Consider the following 21,670-nt stretch of genomic DNA (forward strand, 5'->3'; position numbering starts at 1 on the left):
AAATTTAGAAGCAGTCAAAACGTAAATAATCTTAGAGATCTTTGATACAGATTTAGGCAGCATTAGTTCGTGATTGTCCATAAGATTAAATTGTTGTTTGTTCAGGTGGCCAAGCTAGTCAAACACCTAATGAGACAAGTTGGCAAATTTCGTAATAATGTTGGTTCACCTGCATTGATAATGAAACATTTTCTCCGACAGTATTAGGCTCTTTTTTTTATTTTCTAATTACCATAACGAATGTGAATGAATGACATATCAATAACTTGCTCATTAAAGTAAAAAGAAATCAACAACATTTCCCCTTCACATTTCGTGTGCTGCCCGCAAAAATTCAGACTACCTTGAGGTTTTTACAGACCATCAAAGGATGTTTCGTCCATGCCTTATCTTCCTAAGCATCGTTGTAACCTGGGCTCTAGGTAAGATTAGGAGTTAAATGTACACTTCTGAATGTAGTGTGATTTTCTGAACTCGTAAGCATTCTTTACACTGGTTGCTTTAAGTCAGTTATCGGCTAATTTAATGATATCAAATGTAACTCGAAACTGGAGGAAACTACGAATTAGTTTGTCGGTGAAGTTTACTGATGAAGAAATGCATTGGTGATCACCACTTATACTACCTCCATTTCCTAATAAAAATAAAAACAAAAATACGAATTTCGCAATATTTTTTAATTTGCTTGTGTTTTTCTTATATTTCTTTCTTTTTCCAATTTTTCTTCCAAATCAAATCCAAATGTATACCAGACTAAAAGATTTATGGTAATTTTGTGGAATAAGAGAGCCATCTAGCACTGGAAGTTTTCTTAAAAACATACTGTATAACAGTTCTCAGATAAAATTCAGGAATAAATTTATTTTCTCAAGCTCGGGAAATAAAAAAATTTCATTGTATTCCTGTTCGTTTCGCGAGTGATAAAAGGCACAACTTGCGTTAAAAATTGACCACAAAAGCATTTTTCTTGTCTGGTAGCGCTTTGAAAATATGTAGCGCCGTTGTCGCAAACTATTGCTGAGACAAAATATTATTTTGGCTAATTATCATGATTACCTTTTTATGATTAATAATTTTTTTTATCGTCATCTTTGTTCAAGTCATTTCCTTTATTGTAAAATATTATTTTCAAAACAGATCTAGGAAGTACGCAAGAATACATTTTTTTTTTCAAAAAGCTTTATTTAATTAAATGTCTTGCGACAAACAAAGCTTGAATCGAATTGATGATCTCTCTACGAGATAATCTGGTTTTATCACTTGACTTGATGAAAATTGGCCACCCTAAAGAGTTTCTGAGGCTAAAGTTTTAAGCGTTAGCGCTTCACCTAAATAATTACAAAAACAGCCAAGATGTATTTTGTTACAACCTTTTTCTAATTTTGAACATTTGGGGATTGGAAATTACCACGAATTTAACTAAAATTTACTAATTATTCTGCTAGCGACGTAAAAAGTTTTAACACTCAACAAAAAAACGAATATTCATCCTTCTTATTAAATCAATATACGCTTCTATTTCTCCATCAGATTGCAATAAACCAGTTGGTATTGGAGATGGAACACTCTCAGATTCAGCGATGACTGCAAATTCCGAGATCAATAAGTTAGTAAAGAGCTTGATCGAAACTCTAAAAGGAGAACTTGACTGTCATTTATCTCCCCTTTTATTGATTCTTGAAAAACTTTGAGCAAACGATATTGATACTTCATTTTTCAGCGTTTATGAAAATTTCAAGTTGGTGCTCTTAATGCTTTCATAACTTCATTTTAGGCTACTTGTATATAAAAAAAATTTAAAAAGAGTGAATATTTCGAAATTACAGGTTATATCTACTGTGTGGATTCAATTATTTGAATATATACTGCTCGCATTCCCCTTTTTTAGTTCTGGCTGGTCAAAGTAAAATCAGGAATGAATTGATTCGTTTAAATGACATACTATTCAGCGCGTGCCTGTCCGCCGTGTTTTGAACTTTCTCAATTAAATAATTAAGAAATGTAGTCAGTCGCTGTTTCCATGTTGGATATGTAAATTTTACACATCCTCAGATTGTGTTAACTTTATCATAGATGGCATGGAGCTAGGGAAGGAAGATTAAATAACTATAAAGGAAAACCAGGAAACCCAGGGGTTGGCGCTTGGTGTGCGGACAAAAAGGATTCTAACCAACATCGTTATATACAGGTAAGGCAAGGAAAAAATATCATTCCTCCCAACTAACGTAAAGTCTTACCTACCACCCACACCTGTGCTATGTCAAACAGAAAAATTGAAAAATTACAGCACAAAAATAAGTCTATTACATGTTTTTAATTATTAAAGATGAACCTCAAGAGAAAAGTCTGAACTTACGTTTTGTTTGGTTTGTTAATTCTAAGTCTGTTCCGATTGTTTTGAAATGAATTCGATTTGTGACGTTCTGAAGCTCAATTCAAAACCAGTTCATGTAAATAATGTCCTGATCAGCCCTCCAGTTATAAGCCCAACTCAAACCCCTCCGAAGTACAGGGCTTATGAGCGGCAGTTTACGGTTGACTAACTCTCCGGTTACAGGTTCCCGGATTGAAGTCCCTCCGGATATAGCAGGTAATTTAGTGTTAACAACTAAGTTGAAAACGTAAATTAACCACCGCAAAGGGTAAAAAAGCTGACGTTCCGAGCGTTAGCCCTTCGTCAGCATCGCTCTGACGAAAGGCTAACGTTTGAAACGTCAGCTTTTTAACCTTTTTCGGTGGCTAATTTACGTTTTCAACTCAGTTGTTAACACTAAATTATCTACCATACTCTCCCATCGACGCAGCACCACAGTTTCTTTAGAAACTTACCCCTTTATTCATCCCGATATAAGTCCACCTAAAACCCTTACGAAGTTCTATAAGTCCAGGGTTTATAAGCTGCAGTTTTCGGTAGGTTGACTTTTTATTTATCTGTGCATTTGCTAACTCACTTGATTGAAATGTATCTTTATCTATTTCTTCTTTTTGAAATGTAATCTATTTATCATCCTCGTATCTAGTTCGACTTGGGTTCCGTGCGTAAAATTGGAAAGATCGCCACTCAGGGTCGTAACTCGTCATCGTTCCAATACGTTAAAAGTTACAGAATACTTTACAGCGAGTCTGGCAACGTATTCTTGGGAATAAGAGATATAAATCAGAACGAAGTGGTAAATAATCCGCATTTAATATGTTTTTATTTTTGTTTTTGTTCTTTCTAATTGTATTTTAGTTGGTTGTTAATGCTTACATACATTGTCCTCTTGTAATTCCATAGGTATTTGCTGGCAACACAGACAAAAATTCAATTGTGACGAATGATATACCTAGTGCTGGAAGAAATATTAAGGCCAGGTACATTCAAGTGATTCCCGTTGACTTCAGGGCTAACATCTGCATGCGTTTTGAGCTCTACGAGTGTGTGGGTAAGTTATCGTATTGTTTGGGGTGAGTTTTGTCTGAGATAAAAACATATATTTAATAAGTAAGTCATAAGTTCGAGATTTCGTACGTATGATATAATTATAGTTGACTAAGGGGAAGCTCGAGTCGACCCACAAAAATACATGTAGAGATATAGGGCAAATAATATCATTATTTAATGAAAATTTACGAGTCTTTAAAAAAATTAAGTAAATCACAGGCTTATGTTTTTATTTTGATTTGCTTTTAACAGCCTTTAATGCATTTACAAAAATCTTAACAATTTACGTACGTAAGAAAATTGCTTCAGTACCAAAACGAGTTAATATCTCTTTACGCTTCTGTAACTTTGATGTCAAGAGGAGCCTCTTTTTCTTTTTATTTCTGATGAGTGAGTAATTGCGACTTTTTTTTCCTCTATGATCTTACAGAGTCGGTGCTCACAACTTCTGCTCCCCCACCAGGTACGTTTTAACCTAGCCAAAACATAGCTTTTCAGAACATTTAACAAGTATTCCAAGCTCGCGCATTGGATAAACACCAACGTAAACAGCCAAGGAGGACGTAGCGCTGAGTTGGCTATAACTAACCTTTCACCCAAAAAGCGCGAATAGAATAATTTTTTTATCAAATTTCACTAAATCCTGAACGCTTGGATCGTTATTTAAGATGACTCAGAATATGAGCTGATAAACGGAGTTGAGTGAACCAATCAGAACGATACAAATCCGGTATTCGGAATTGGAATTTAATAATAAAACATTATCTAGCCGGCAAGTGCGGAGAAAAGACAGAAATAATTACCGGTTATGGGTGTTGCGTGGTATAAACACCAAGTTCTCCTGACCAATGGAAAACGAAATTCTTAGGATATACATGAACAAAGGATTATTCTGACTTACACTACATATTGAAGTGTTGGCAATTACGTCTCAACGTTAACCACGCTGATTTATGACATTATGCAAAAAGTTGATTAAAGCGCAGCAATAAAGAAGACAGATCTTCTACTAATGTTTATTTTTCGGCAAATTCAGTAGTCGCGTTATTTTGGCTTCATACATATCCTATATGTCTGCGTTACTGTATTACCTATATTAAATTTCTGACTCTCTTCTTTTCTTAATCGTTGTCTTCTCCTTACGATTTGCCTACGATCCAACCAGCCACAACTAGTCCTCCAGTTGGTAAGAATATCATTCTTTGTACTGCTCCCAGGATTAGTTGTTGCTATAGCACTGTGTATCTCCACAGATGTATCACTGAATTATTCGTTTGCTTTCTTGTTCTTTCTTCATCATCATCATCATCATTATCACTGTCGTCATCATCATCATCATCATCATCATTCTTTGCATCACCATCATTACCATTATTAGTTTTATCGAATTTCTTTCATACATATATATATATATATATATATATATATATATATATATATATATATATATATATATATAAAAATTATTTTTCATTATTTTGTTAGCTTGTCCTGATGGATACCGCTTGGGAGCAGATAATAGGACGTGTGAAGGTACCATAGCATTAATGATCATTACTGCTATGCAAACACTAGAACGCAGCGTATAAAAGGAAAAATTCTCAGATATACAGAGAGCCTTTAACTGAGTCCCAAAGTGAACAAAAAATTCAGAAAATTTAGCGCCTAAAGAGCTCTTGGTCAGTTGCTTATCGTCATTCCAGTGTAGTGTAAAATATGAAACACGTAGAACAGCGATCATTGTCCTTATCTATTAAAAACGCCATTTGTTTTACATGCCGTCATTGTTTAACTGTTTGCTTGTTCTTTCAGACATTGACGAATGTGCTGAGCAATCAAGTAAATGTAATCAGTACTGTCACAACACAAATGGTAGCTATGACTGCAGCTGCCAACAGGGATTCAAACTTGACACGGACCAGCGAACGTGTATAGGTTTGTACACGAAATAAGTTTGTAGATTGTGGATACATGTACTTGTTATGTCTTGCTGTAAGATTCTATCGAGTTTGATTTTATATCCATTTCAGAGCTATTTGCATGTAACAATGACTTTGAAATTTGACTTCATCAAAACCTCGCGCGCTTTCCTCAAAAAATACCAACGACAAAACGAGCGGAGCAGCAAAGAAAATGATCGCCATTAATATAAACAAATAAACAAAGTAAAAGTAAAGAAAGTCAATTCGAAGCAAAGCACAGCAAAACCCAACAAACACAAATTGAAAAAAAATCAGAAATGAGAAGATCAAACCACTCAGGGATAGTCAGGAATGTACTTGATAGTGTTTGCTTCTCCTATTTCTTCAAGACATCAACGAATGCTCAGAAAGTAATGGCGGCTGCAGTCAGCTGTGTGAAAACACGGCTGGAACCTTTAATTGTAAGTGCCATGATGGCTTCAGATTGCAAAATGACGGGAAGACATGCAAAGGTGAGGACAAAATGTAGTACCGAAACAAAATAGTACCCTGCTTGTTACTCCCTAGATAAGGGATTTCTGATGAAATTAATCTTCTTAAGATTTGCATCATGTACTTTTTTCAATTTTGACGGTTGCTGGTCTGGCATGCCCCATCCACTAACCCAATTACCCTTGCGTCAAACGTTTGAGCACTAAAAGTACGCCACCCGCATACGCGACATCTCACAAGGTCATGATCGTTTTCTACCCCACCAAAGTAAAAAGAAATTTTCTCTCTTCCATCAATTTTTAATCAGTTTTTTCATCATCGAAGAAAAGGAAATGTTTCTCCGACTCTGATACAATCTTTTTGATGACTTTCTCAACCACTAGACATCGACGAATGTGCAGAAAGCATTGATTTGTGTACTCAGAACTGTCATAATACCGAGGGAAGTTATACCTGCAGCTGTAACGCTGGATACAGACTCGCCTCGAACAAGTACACTTGCGAAAGTAGGTGAATAGTTTATTATAAAATTAATTCAAATACATGTGACAAAACACATTTAGAAACTTGTGAAAAAAAAGTCTCATGGCTGGTATGACGCACCTTTCGCTCTGGCCAAAAGACACATCAAATACCTCTTGGAGTTTTTAAGCAAACGCGTTGAGCATCGTGCTCTAAGACCTGTCCATCCAACCGAAAATTTACGAGATGCAATTTACATCACTTGTGAATTTTTTTCTATGTCAATACTTTCCTATAATTTTCTGCTCATGAAAAGTTGAATGAGCTTAGTTCTCTAATTACGGTTTCTGGAGTAGTAGTAAATATTTGCATGGATTCATACAAAAGAAATATTATTCAAGATCCAATATTTTGCTCTCAACTTTTTTTTTTATGTTCTCATATTAAGACATCGATGAGTGCCAGGAAGGTACTTCTGGATGCAACCAGATCTGCACAGATACCCTAGGAAGCTTCAAATGTAGCTGTAAGAACGGTTACAAACTGAAGTCAGACATGAAGACTTGTGAAGGTATTTCAATCTATTTGCATATTTAGAACTTCACGGTGTCTACCCTCATTCAGGGGAAAGGTAATAGAAAAGAAAGGTTGGTAAAATAAAGTTTGGTTGGAATAAGATACAAATATATATATATATATATATATATATATATATATATATATATATATATACACAACAGAAGCATTGTATTAACCCTTTAAGTCCAACTAGTGACGTAGACAGAATTTCTCCTTACACTATCAGTAAAATATCAAGCAGACAAGTAATGAGTATAAAGAAAATATTAATTAGGAGAGTCTTGGCTGGTGCGATTCTAAATTCTCCAAACTAACATCAAATGAATTGTACGGCAGACAGTAAGGAGAATTACTGAAGAGATCTTGGGAGTTAAAGGGTTAAGGCCGGTTTTTCGTTTGTTTTCTGTTCTCTGTGTCGTTGTATTTATTATGACAAAATAAAGGGCATAGTACTTAAAGATAGATTTAGAAACAAACAAAAAAACAAATAAAAACTTCTGTCAGCTCTGTTCCTTAAAAACCATATAGAATTTCGGTTTCAGCTTCACTGAACATTTCTACCGTATCTGCACTACATTGGAATCTACGGAATATTTCGAGGAACATTATTTGCACCATATCTTATCTATACACACACACATATATCTATGTATATTTAATTATGAATTCACATCATGTTCATCTCAGATATAGATGAGTGTCTGGACAGTAATGGGGGATGCAGTGACACTTGTCAAAATTTGGTGGGTTCGTACATTTGCACCTGTCCTAACGGCTACCAACTTGATGGAACTGGAAAGAAATGCATTGGTAAGTCAAAGATGAAGTTGTTCCCGCCTATTTGGTAATTTCATTTCATTTATTTGCTTCAAATTACAGATCAGATGATTCGAAATCTAGTCTTTTGTATTGTCAATACGATTTTTTTATCATTGCCGTTGATTTTTCAAGTCAAATATTTGCGATGAAAGAGCAAATGGAAATGAGAATGGCATCATCACTGCTTTCAGTTTTTGATTTTTGGGTTTACATTCAATCTGAAGACTGATTTTTGATCTATAGACAGAGATGAGTGCGCTCTTGCAAACGGTGGATGTCAACACACCTGTGAGAACAGTGTTGGTAGCTTCTCATGCTCCTGTAACGATGGGTATAAACTCAATTCTGATGGCTTAACTTGCTCAGGTAATACTCTTGATAGTTTTTTTCCATTTAGAAACGAATCTGAGAGATTCAGAGAGGAGAAATAGAATGATTGAATAAATGAATACGCTAAGGATAACATTCAAATGATAACAACTATTCTGATAAATGAAAATAACGTAAATGCGCTGCCGTGTGATGAAGAAACTGATCATGATGCTGACAATGATGTTGATAACGATAACAACGACGATAATAATAACAATGATGATCCTTATAGAGATAGTGAAAGTGGTAGAAATAATAACAATAATAATAACAGTAATCATAGTAATGATTACGTGGAGTGATATTAATGTGCAATTATATTGGATGGGTAATCACACGATTTCGAGTGCTTTTTGCTAAAAATTTGTAATCGAGCGTTTGTACTTTCTCCAAGTTCGGTATCATTTTAATCATGTCAATAAGGGCACATAGATCTGAATCAATGTTGTGTTTTGTAGACATCGATGAATGCTCAGATGGTTCAGCACAGTGTGACCCAAAAAGCACCACTTGTAATAACCTTATACCTGACTATGAATGCAAGTGTAAACCAGGATACATTGTGATAAGCAATGATAAATACAAGTGCAAAGGTAACTGCTTGTTCATGGTTTCCTTGACTCACTGCCAACAGTGCATTTAACGTTATATTCTGCAGAAGTAGCGACCTTTGTAGAAAAAAAATTTTATTTCGATTTTTTTTCACCAGTCATCACGAAAAAAAAGGTAAACAGAAAAATTTGCTGTGCTCTATAAAGTGAAGAGACTAAATGTTTGTTTTTGAAGATCAAAATGAAGTTGAAAGACATTAGGCTCAGATTTGTGGTTTTATTATTCAGTTTTTTGGTCCAATATTTAAATTTTTTTTCCTTTTTCTTTTATGTAATATTCAGTTTAATTTCCTGATATGGTAGATCTACTAATGTGAGAATTCGTGAAACTAAAAAATTGTTATTGAAATTAAAAACTGAATAATTTGGATCATGAGAGATTCCTTTTTATGGTATAACACCCATACACGACATTGGTAATATCCCATCAGAACGTTGTACCTCCAACCAACGTAAAGAATTGAGATCCCTAAATGAAGAAACAATTTAAATTAAATTTTATTATAGCTCCAACTTGCCCAGCACTTGTCCAATCAAGGGGAACCACCGTTTTTCCATCAACTTGCCTACAAGATCAGGTCATGGAGGCCGGCGATTTGTGTAAATTCAGCTGCACCGACGGATTCGAGCTGCCAGATAACGAAGATACCCTCATCTGCCTAGCTACCGGAAACTGGAATGCATCAATAATAAACTGCAAAAGTAAGGAATACATGCGAATATATAGTTTTCACAGTTAATTAAAAAAAAGATTCAAATTAAGTTACTTGTTTAAAGCATATTAACATACAAAATTTAGCAATATCTATGGGTGGTAGAAACTGTTATCTCTAACACAACTCTACGGAAAAGGATACAAAACTCACTATTCGTTGCCTAAAAATTTGCAACTTCCTCGAGCTTCACTTGGAGGGAAAGAAGGAAATACCATATCAAAATAGAACTTGATCAACGAGTGTGATGATAATGCTCACGAAAATGATAAGAATTCTCCATAGCCAAAAAGAACGATGGGTTTCGGGTTGGACTCCAAACGCCACCTGGAAATAGGCTTCCGTTCAATACAGACGTCACTTTGCGTTATTTAATGTGTTTATTTCATTAATACGACACATCGTAAAAATATATTGTTTGGATTATTCTTTGTTATAGTCGTTTCAATTTGTCGAGGCTTCCTTCCAGAGTCTTTTCATAACCGATTACATTTGTTAATTATTTCTGTATCACAGTAAACATGACAAAAAGAAACTTTAAAAAGAATAAAATCAATCAAATAAAAAGCAAAGGCAAAAACAACAAAATTGAAAATTATGGATGGCTGAAATTTCTTAGGAGATCACCATCTTCTTTAAGCAGTGCGGTAACGTCCTTCAAATGTCGCTAAGTTATAAACTAACCCGGCCTTAATGATGTCCTCCGAACATACCGACGATACTGAGCCTTTAAGCGCAAGAGGAAAATCAAATATTACGAAAAAGTTTGAACATTAGAGTTAAAAAAATCAAAGAGCCGAATATAGATATTTTTAGAAAAAAACATCGTCGTACTCAAAGGTCTAGGACCTTTTCGAGAAAGTAATGGCATGTGAATGAATGAAGGACTTTCTTTAGGTGTCAATAGTATTTAGCTTGAAGAAAACTAATTGGGGACACTGTTTACGCATTAAAATATACTTAAGCTGCATAAAGTTAAAATTATTTATAATTCAATTCATAATGTATAGAATTGATAGATAAATAAATAAGTAACTGAAGTATAAGAATTTAGTAAAATAAGCGTAGAAGATATTAAATATATATAAAATGTAAAATTCAAAGGGGCCTAGCAGCATATATCACAGTTTTACAATTATTTATCAAAAGTGATAGGTCTTTGCCCTTAATACTGTTTTAAAACTCACAAAATTAGGATTCTCTTTATCACTTTGTTTTAATTTATTTCAAAGATGGGGCCCAAAGTATCGAAGAGAATGTTTTCCATAGTGTACTGTGCGAAACGTGGAATATTGAAATTAGCGTTCCTCAGATTATATCGTTTCGCGGCTGTATTTAGTCTGTTTAATGTAGTCCGTTTTTTACTTTATTCATGAAAACAGTGATACTTTGTAACCGTTGTTGGTACAGACTTAGTAGACCTGCTCTTGTAAGTAGCTCGCTGTAGGTCTCCGATTTGGACCTAAAGACTGCCCTGAGTGCCCGCTCTTGAATTCTTTCCATTTTCTTCTTATCAGATGAATTGCAAAAGTGCCATACAATATCACAATATGTAAGGTGGGGTAAAATATTACACTTGTACAACTGTAACTTTGCGGACCATGGGATTAAATTACATAGTCTCAGTAAGACCCTAACCTTGCAGCTCGTCCAATCAAATGTACCTGTATTTCAACCAACAGTCATATTTAACACTTAAGCTTGTCACTCAATGAAGCGTTAATCTCCCTTGACAGGAGTAAGCTGTCCTAAGCTGGTTGCTCCCGCAAATGGAAAGCTGAATCCAGATACTTGTGCTTCTGAAGGAGGCCATTATCAAGGAAAGTGCGGGTACGTTTGTAACAGTGGTTATACCTTGTCAGGGGTTCAGATCAAGAATTGCCTGAGCAGTGGACAATGGGACAGCCAGGATGAACCAACATGCATTCAAAGTGAGCATAAAACCTTTTATAGAGAATGCTGAATCGACGCCCGTATGAATGGAATTTCTATTCGTGTGTTCAACGCGTTAGCTAAAAAGTGAGCGGAGCGAACGAGTGTGATGTCGAATTAAATACGAGGAGAGAAATGTCATATCTACAGGCAATCATGTATAATTAATTTTTGTTTATCATAGAAACACAATAGTCCTTTACCGACAAGAAAAGTCGACTTCATCAACGAATAAAAATAAAAGGATCGACGATCCCCGACCAAAAATCGTAATATGCGTTGAGGCTAAAGCCTCTTTCAAACAGTCACGACGGTCGATAATAGTTTCAACTTTCATTCACTATTACTGACTATATGTTTGCGTGAAAACAGTTCATAATAGTTGCTGATAGTTGACAAAATCACCCAAAGAGATGGCGTAATTCTAAACAAATATGGTGCGAGCTGAGGTCAGCAATTCAGCAGTTCGGTGAGATTTGAAATTTTAGTCAAGTTGCGAGTTAAATACTGAAGCTAACCACGAGATGATAATAATAAACTGCTGACCAAACGACTATTATTCACTTTTATCCGCTCGTTTAAACCGCAAAAACTATCATCAAGCATCATGTCGAATTCGGACATGTCTAAACTACTTGATAGTTGATGAAAGTCGTTAATGATCAGTGTTAGTTCGTGTTCAAACGCACGTGCTATTTGTAACTATTATCAACTATCATGACCATTTGAACGGGGCTTAACGTTCGAGATGAAAAAATGCTTTGACGCACTACAAAAAAACAATGGTCCCGATTTTCAATAAGCAAAATTCTCAGTTATTGGTGTTTTTCTTACCGGCTGAAGAAATTTTTCAGATACATAGCCGAAATCGGTCTATGACAAATTAGTGGATTTTCGTTCTCAGCGGCGAAAAATATCATTAACAGAGCCAGTGAATGCGTATCTTTCGGTTTTTCTTTTCATATTTTGGTTTTATTCCCTTCTATAAAAGTTTAAACGTCTCTCTGTAAGCGATACGGATTTTTCAGTGTATTATCAGCAATAATCTTGGATTTAGAAAGGTGAAGACTTCATTCATCAACCTGATCGAGTTTCGCGAAAGGCGAGTGACGTTTCAGCAGCTGACTGGTGATATAAAACACATCAAAAAATATCGTATTTTTCCACGTGTATTGTTACGGCTTTTCTCTGAGCCGGAAATCCTTGTACAAGATCGTGGTTTATATGATAAACTGCTGTCTTTTGTAAGAAAGAATCCTTAAACCCTGCATGAACTCATGACCCTCAAATGCGAAATTCAGATAGTATAAATGAGTCCCTAAAACTGACCTACAAGTACAGGTGAAGAACGGTTACCTTTTTTTTGTAGAAAAAAACATTTTTCAGGCAATGTGTGTCTACATCCTTGAATGTAAAAGGGTCTTTAGTTACACGAGAGGTGTCAGTCGATTCCAAGGGAATATAATCCGAAGTAAAAATTTTAACGATAATGTTTTGGGATAGAAGGAATTCGAAACCGTTATATTTATGTTTGATCCCGATAAAGGCTGATAGACTGCTGTGTATGCAACGATGTAAACGTTCTGATCTTTGATAGTAAAGCTGATTGTCAAACTGACCAAGATTTTTTTGTTACCTTAAAAATGTCCAAACGATGGACTTGACTTCATCCGATCGGAAAATTTGGAAAATATCTAATTACTGATAAAAATACTCGAAAGACCCAATCCTGCGAAGGGTAGCAGCCCCGAAAATTTCATTTTTCCTACATATATGTCGGCTGGCTTATTTGAAAAATCAGAAGCTGCACTCGCCTTCGTCTTGTGATTTATAAACTTTTCTTGAGTTCACCCGTTGCTTAAAACGCCAGTTAGCCGATAGAAAGTGTGGTCTTATGCTGATTTCTTATTTTAATCAAGAGATAGGAATTTAAAAATAGCTACATTTCTTCAGATGAACGCAATTAATAAAAAAAAGACATCAAACATTTATTTCACTTTACACAGACTATCAGGATCCTTATATAACATGTCCAGATAACGTGCAAGTTGATCTTTCTCCTGGTGCCAATGAAGCAGACGTTTCGGCCTTGCTCCAGGATCCCACGTCCAATCAACCACCTTCCAGAATAACAATCACACCGGCAGAGTACTTCAAAGACAAAATGTTTCCAGCCGGCACAACGTATTTGAATTACGTGGCAACAAACGAAGTCGGAAAAACAGCCCAGTGTCAGACTGTGATCATCGTCGTCGGTATTCATTGAGCCATTTACTCATTTATGTCAATACATTTAATTTTAATTTATCCTTTAGTACTGCATTGATTTATTGAGTTATTTATTTGTATATGCATTTCCTCATTTGTATACTTATCCAGCCATTGATGCAAATAGTTGGTTAAAAGTCCTTAATTTTCTAGCGATTCAGTTATAACAGTGAGAGCTGGTTCATTAGACTGGTATTTGATGTTGTTGCTTTTTTTTTTGTCGCATTGGACGGCTTTTTCCTTTTCTTTTTTTTTTTTTTTTCTTTTTTTTCGATCAACTGAACTCATTTTTGAACTTTTGTCCCGGTATTTTTTTTTTATCTGCCATTTATCTATTCATTTATTCATATAAACCCTATCTTTTTTGCTGAAGATGAATAATGTTGATTTGGTATCTAACTGACTTGTCGTTTCCTCTCTTTGACCACACCAGACAAAGAGCCTCCAAAAACAGACAATTGCCCAGACAGTATATATGAAACCACAACGAGTAACAGCAAAGCTATAAGTTGGACCCCACCAAAATTTACCGACAATGTGGCAGTTGTGAAAGTGGCTTCTGATAAGAACCCAGGAAACACTTTTTCCCTCGGCTCTACAAATGTGAAATACGAAGCCACAGATGCTGCGAGTAACAGAGGAACTTGCACGTTTGTAGTCCATCTTAAAAGTATGTAGCCACGATCAAGTATTGTGGTCTCTCTGCTGAGTTCCGCTTCTTTTCATAACCATTCATTTTCATCAACAAATCCTCTCCCCTCGACAACATTATCTGAACAAAGATAGGTTTAATATTTAATTTTCATGAAAGACTGTCATTTACAAATTTTTAAGGTAACCTATTACTTGCAAATCTACTTAAGGCGCTCTGAAATTTCACCCAACTCAGAGAAAGCGGTGAAGCCTACAGGTCTTAAAAAATTTGCCAACGATTGGACGAGTGTTCAAATAATCTGTATTTTTTTTTTAAATTTATTTATTCATTAATCTATGTAAAATGTACTTTGAGTTGTCATACGATACAGTACACTCGTACAATACAAATCAATTACTCATCAATTTGTCATTCATCTACTTGCTTTCAGAAATCGGATGCACACAGCCTAAAAACCCAGATAACGCTAAGCTGAACTGTTTTGGTAGCTTCTGTACCATCCAATGTGACCCAAATAAGAAACTTTTCAAAATGGCTTTTTACGTATCGTGTTCAAAAGCGACGTTGACGTGGGATGAAATCCCTGACTGCGTAGGTAAACTGCCTATAAGTTTCTCTTGTTAGACATTTTATAAAAGTATTTTTTCGTGATATGACTAAGAAGTCGTTTTCCACTAACATTCTTCATGGCAAAGTGAGAATATTATCTTGCAGTTATACTGTAAGAGACCATATATATATATATATATATATATATATATATATATTCATCAACAAAACTTTCTTTCCCCAAGAAATAACTCTTTTCATACCCTCTTTTATTCCCAATGACACACAGATTACGCACAGCCGGATGCCGAAGGTTCCTGTTCTAGCGGCTTTGTAAAACAAGGAGCAATAAATGGTGCAACCCCAGAATCCATCTGTGGTGAGTATTAGTAGCTCGCTGTGGAGCGACGAGTGAAAATGATTAATATGTAATATTCTTTTGTAAGATTCAATTCCCTGGTAAGGGTTATTAATAATAGTCAATTAAGAGTAGTAGGTAAAGGGGCATTGGCGTATAGTATCTTAGTATAATTTCTCAGGTGATTATAGAGATATCTCGCTAGAATCACCTCTCTCGAGGTGACTATGGCATACGCGCTAAACATCATGATGACTACCTTGCTATTTGTAAATGTTTCCGAGGAAGTGATCGACGCGGTATACGAAAACTCAAATAAGAAGAGCAAAAAAGGTGCCATTGAGGTTGGCGGAATACTTTTCAAAAGAGAGACGTGAAGTTTTAGCTGATTCATTTAAATAAACCTGCTTAAACTCTTTGCTTTTCTTGATACGAGTAATCACCACAATTGTAACAAAATACGCGCAATGCTTTATTTATTTACATAATTTACAACAGAATTCGAAAGCACCTGAGCAATTATACTGAAATAAATATTATTCGCCTTAGGCTCAGTGAACATTGTTGAATACTCCCCTCAACTTCGTCTCGGGTTTGTATTTCAATGTAGTAACGTACAATAATGTAAAAAATAAAAGAAAAGTAATAACCATAATGATGACAATAATGATGATGATAATAATAATAACCATAATAACAAAGCAATAAATTATTCGTCTCTAAAAAAAAAAGTATAAATGATTTGACTAAGCTTTGGGCTCATTTCCTTATTTATTCTATTTATTGGCATAATCTTATCTCTTATGTACTCCCATTCTTTGACTTGCTGAATGGATTGGCTCACTTGCTGAATTACTTCCTAGCTTGCTCGCTTGGCTCCCTTGTGTGATTACTTTCTTCGTGTTGCCTTAACCCTTTAACTCTCAGATCAAATTTGTAATTCTCCTCACTGTCAACCATACAATTGTTACAATGTTAGCTTAGAAAATTTAGTATTGGAACTACTAATCATCCCCAAATTGATATTTTTCTATTTTTCATCACTTACCTGGTTGATATAGTATTGACATTGTAAGGAGAAATTCTGTCTTGGTCACTCAGGGGATATTAACGGTTAAGTCTTTCTCACCATCCTTATCCTGTTCTTTGTTTTTAGTTTTTTAGTTTTTAATTTTCCCATTTTTTCTCCGAGATTTTCACAATTCGCTAATTCAGTTAACTCTATTAACAACACCATTAAACTTTCTTTTATACAGTGAAATGCCCGAGAGGTTACTTCTACGATACTAATACAACAACGTGCGAGCCATGTCAAATCGGCTACAGAAGTAAAGCGGAAGGCTCAATGCAGTGCAAAGCATGTCCGGCAAACAGTTCAACTTTAGAAGTTGGATCCAAAGTTTGCACAGGTAAATTAATTTGGTCAGATATATTTGCGATAAATTCTTTAGTTTGCACTGCTGGTTTATTTGTGCAGTTTCGTAAGTGAAATGTGACGTTGTACGGTTAGTAATGAGATTACTTGAGATCATTTAATCATTCATGACCTTGAATTAAATCAAAACAAAAATGGTAACAACAAAAACGAAAAAACAACAATAACATAAACAACTAACAGAAATAGCCACTTCAACAAAACAAAGAGAATGCTGGATAAGAAAAAAAATAATTAAAGAAAAAATTACGGTAAAATAATGTAATTATGATGTAGTCTACCTGCAGCCGTTCACAGTGGCTGCAATGTCATTGCTCATCATGTGTGTCGTTGTTTTTATTTCTGCACACAGCTCAGTGTTACGCTGGTCATTTCTCCAACTCAGGGTTTGATCTGCAAGCAGATCTTGAACCCTGCGAGCCCTGTCAAGCTTCCTATTACCAACCTGAAGTTGGCAAAAAAAGTTGTGAGAAGTGCCCCAATGGTACCACCACCCTCGGCACGGGATCAACATCTGTCGCTTCCTGTGGAGGTGAACTTCATCTTTCATTAACAAAAATATAACGATTGATGAATGAATTAAGCTTACAGTGTACTTTGTAACCGATCCTCAAGGTTTTGAATGTCAATACATGTAAAGATACGCATTTTCTAGAAAGCATATTTCAACCTCTACCAGTATAAATTTTACCTCAATAGGCAGTAATGTCGCAATCTTATAGGCCAATTTGCCATAGTCGCCGAAAGTACAGACAACGCTGCCAGCGTCAAAGTGTCACGCAATGGTCGTGCACCGAAAGAATCGTTTTCTTTGTTTCATTTCCTCGTCATTCATCAACTATTTGACCGCTTTGATGACGAATGCCGTTATCGATAAGCGTACAGACCACACTAAACCATTATCAATTTGTTCAGTGTACCATAGTTATTCGGCTACAAGACGCACTCAATTATAAGACGCACTCCCAAAAATGTAAAACTGGCAATAAATACACGTGACAAGAGGTAGTCTAACCATTTAAAAGTTGTCTTTAGATGAGCTAGAACTTGTCTGCAGACGCCGTTATTATAAAAACAACTCGGCAACGTAGTCGTTCACACAGATCTTTAACACTTGCGTCACAAACAATAAATCATCACCTATGTCAAGAATGTCATTTCAAATCATCACCAAGGTGCCTTCATCTTGCAGCAGAACACAATCACTGATCTTAAAATTAATAATGGTAATAAGACCGCATGGAGTCTAGTTCGGTCTGTGATTAATAAAATTGGACGACCGCGAAGCAAGACTTCGATTTGTAAATCGCGAGTATGATTACAGACAGAATTGGACGACACGATGTCAGGTTACCAATTAAAACCATGACAAAATTACGTTTTCATAAAAAAAAAACAGTTGACTCGGCGAAATGATGACGCGTTTAGTCCAAATACATAGGCATGACCTGTTAACTTTCCCTTTAACTGTCCTATAAGACTGTGCAATTAAAGGCATGACGCAGCATTACTTCTCAAATCGGGCTGGCGATAACCAATACGTTCGAGAATTTTTTTCAGTTTTGATTTATATCCATAACCTTTTCTCGTCATAGGACCCCCGAAGATCACACGATTCGAACCTAACCCTACCAATGCAACCGAAAGATTTCCGACCCAGTTTGAATGCTACGGAGAAGGATTACCTCTGCCTTCTTTTAAGATCACCAAGGTTAAACCGGCACCAGGTATGACTGAATGTTGTTCATTAGCATAATGCTTCTTGAAACTTACCGCTCGATTGACTTAATGATACAAATTGTAAGAAAAATGCAACTAGCTACGCCATTGTTTAGCTATCACATGGATGACTTACATAATCTGGATCCGTGAATAGTTTAAAAGGATGTTGAATGACAGCTTTTTGTCCAATTTTAGATGGTTTTGGAGGCCCGTTTAAACAGGAGTACATCAAAGGTCCGGATGGCAACCAGATTGGTATTCGTCACATCATCAGCAAGGTTACTGAGCACGATGCTGGCGCTTACGAGTGCAAACTGGAGAATAGGTTTGGCGCTGATCAGAAGTACCTGTCTGTGAATGTTAAACTCAACTTCGATGTTGGTTAGTAAACATGATCCTCTCGTCTTCGTTGTGGTTTTTTTTTCCTTGTTCGTCCATGTAATCGCCTTTAGTTTTCCAAGATCTCGCTGTTTATGAAACCTTCAAAAGGGTAGAGTAATCAGCGGACATGAATGAATTATCATTACGCTGTCCAAAGAAGTTTTCCTAACTTAATTATGGACTCACCAGTAAGCCAAGCGCTTCTCTTATGGGACATTCTATAACTAATGGAACGAAGTATCCCAAAGAAACTAGTATGTGTGTCAGCGGGCATGTGAAACTTCTTGCTACGTATAAAGTAGCTAGCGCTAGAAGTCGATAAAGTTCAGATATCGATCACCACTGATGACGTTTTGAGCATCTGCCATTCGTCAAAGCAACTAATTTCAATCAACTCTCCCTTTTTTTTGGTGTAAGAAAAAGCGTTCGTTTAAAGTGGGATGTATCTCTGAGAAACATTTACACAAAGAGCCAGACACAAAGTTACTCAACATAAATCAGTTACTATATAACATTACACTACTTACTCCTTTTTTTTTCTGTTTTTGCGAAATGCACCTTTGCTTATAATTAAATCAGCTGAAATGAGATATACGTTCACCAAAAAAAAAAAATACCCACTTTCCTCTAAAAAACAGATCTGTGTCAAGAGAATAACAATTGTTTATGTTCTCTTGTCTGTGTGACATCTAAAAGACGCACGAAATTCGTTCAATCTAATAAGGGGTCACATTTTTGTTAAAATTTTGACCTCGAAAATGACCATGGTTGCCAGAAAGCTCCAGCAGTGATTGAGAGTTTTTCCGATGAATGTTAATGTGTCACTTTTATTTTTAGGAAAGCGCCGCCGTCGTCGTCGTCAACAAATATTACACTCTGCTTGATAAAAAAAAAACAGTTACGGGAGCAATACAACATGATTTGAAATACAAATTAAAGCTCGTCTAACTGAAGTGTCTGGAAAGTATTGTAGAACTTGTAGAAGAGGTGATCATTAAACACAACATTATCGTGTGGATTGTGGTTTATTTTCTTTAACAATTAATCCTTAATCTTGATACTTATTCCTCTTCAGCTAGATCTTTACAGGCGTTCATTTATTAGAATTATTTAGGGTGATGTGACACTCACAAAGCAGAACTGTTACGAAGGTGTTGTTTTATCTGTGTCCGGTTTATTTCTTAGTTGCATTATAGTTCCGACAATTACGGATTGTTTAGGGGAGGGAGAGTCTTTTGCAATTAACTTTCAGTCAGAAAAAAAGTTAGCAATGGGGAAGATCCATAGAAGGAGGAATGGAAAGAATTAAAATCTTCATCAGCGCACCTAGCTTAGTCGGTTGTTCGAAGTAAGACGAGAAGTATAATCATAGTCTAGCCTCTTAATTTCGCTCAAGACGCGAAATTGAAAGAAATAATTTGCAGATACAAATTTGGTTCTTACTGTAGAAGACATAGTTGACGTAAAACTATAGTAGACGGAGAGAAAAAAGAACGAAGAAAACAACGCAAGTTGTTTGTTTTTAAACGACTCTAAACATTCGACCTCGTCGCCTGAGAAGTTTGGCGGTATGGCAGTCGAAACGTTGCGATCTATGTACGCTTGATTAGCCTCGCTCTTAAATCGTGAGACGAATTTACGATTAAACGTTCATTTATTTAAGCAAAAAGATTTAGTTGATTAGCGGCTGAATTGTATATTGTGTTAAAGTGCACTTACAGACTAAGTAAAACAATTCAAGGTGGTAGTCTTAATATATCAGTTAAAAAGTAGAATTTGCTTAATCTACTACGTCTAGTACCGTAATTTCCGGTCGTTTACCCGCGGGTAATCTGTTGATTTTGCATTAAACGCGCGCCACTGCGGGTAATAGGGAGGTGCGGGTTATGTGACAATTTTAAAATCCAGTGTTAGTTGAATTGAAAAAAAATATCACCAACATGCGTTTCCACCTCTCAAGTAAATTTTATTGTGTTAATAGTGCCGCAAAGCGGCACGAAAACATGATGCCGACTCGAGTTTATTTCACGCATAATTAGTTGCGCGACGAACACATTATTATCGGCACGCGTGAAAACAAAACCTTGATGGTGACAAAAATTATCCATAGATATCCGGCGCATCAGTAACAAATTTCCATTTAACACCAGCTTGAGCTAAAGAGAATTTTCCCGTTTTAAGGGACTTGTTAGGCCCAATAGAACCGGAGATATCGATTTTTTCAGAAATCGCCGACAGTACTTTATAATTCAAGTTTTAATACTCACCCAGCTTTTTTTCAACAAATCAACATGGCGCTGAACGATCGCTCGCACAAAATGTGGCCACAAATTCGCATTCTGTCAAGTATGAAACGTTCAGATTTGGGCATGGGCCGCTAGTGTTTTTACTGTATTATCTTATCAATAAAGTACATGCTAATATTGACACAGAATTGTGCACGCGTCTGAATTTCTTTGACCTTTAAACTCGACAAAGACGCTTTTAAGTTTTCGAAAGTTGGATCAGACAAGTTTTAAAAGACTGAAATGTATCACCTTAATGTCACGTTTTCGCCACCAAAAAGTTGAATAACAACGTGCGGGTTATCCACCAGAGCGGGTAATCCGTTGACTTTTTTTTTCGCCGTATGCAATAATCGGCCGGTGCGGGTAATCGGCCGTGCGGGTAAACGACCGGAAATTACGGTAAGTCTAGTCTAGTAATCTACTACTTTGCGCCTTTAATCTTGCCGCTCTAATGCCTGTTTACATGGAAGTGGGGGACCCCAGTTAGGGAGGTAACCTGCCTGTCTATATAACTTCTTATTTTGTCTTGATCGCGTTTATATGATAGGTGGGGTGACCCCGCCTAGACCCTACCTTGTCTGCCAGGTTGGGTAACCCTGTCAGCCGGGTTGGCAATTTTCCAAGTATAAATGTCTGGTGGGGTAACTCGCCAAGCCGGGATCGCGTTCATGGCAAAAAGCTCAAAAGT

General features: G+C 36.1%; 1 protein-coding gene across 1 annotated transcript; it reads left to right on the forward strand.

Annotated features, from left to right (window-relative positions):
* Window positions 1-227: 227 nt before the first annotated feature.
* On the forward strand, window positions 228-19,710 carry LOC113670432 (uncharacterized). Its single transcript, XM_089192599.1, has 26 exons — window positions 228-422; window positions 1,531-1,606; window positions 2,074-2,188; window positions 3,021-3,170; window positions 3,278-3,425; window positions 3,855-3,887; window positions 4,590-4,610; window positions 4,910-4,957; window positions 5,237-5,359; window positions 5,736-5,858; window positions 6,222-6,344; window positions 6,749-6,871; window positions 7,567-7,689; window positions 7,942-8,064; window positions 8,529-8,663; window positions 9,189-9,383; window positions 11,131-11,325; window positions 13,333-13,581; window positions 14,028-14,264; window positions 14,680-14,844; window positions 15,088-15,177; window positions 16,413-16,565; window positions 16,944-17,123; window positions 18,187-18,318; window positions 18,509-18,694; window positions 19,532-19,710. Exons 1-26 carry the CDS (start codon window positions 371-373, stop codon window positions 19,576-19,578), a joined length of 3,345 nt encoding a protein of 1,114 aa, XP_089048725.1. The 5' UTR covers window positions 228-370; the 3' UTR covers window positions 19,579-19,710.
* Window positions 19,711-21,670: the final 1,960 nt, after the last annotated feature.

This window comes from Pocillopora damicornis, chromosome 13 (genome assembly GCF_964200805.1).
Source record: "Pocillopora damicornis chromosome 13, jaPocDami1.2, whole genome shotgun sequence".
NCBI lineage: Eukaryota > Metazoa > Cnidaria > Anthozoa > Scleractinia > Pocilloporidae > Pocillopora > Pocillopora damicornis.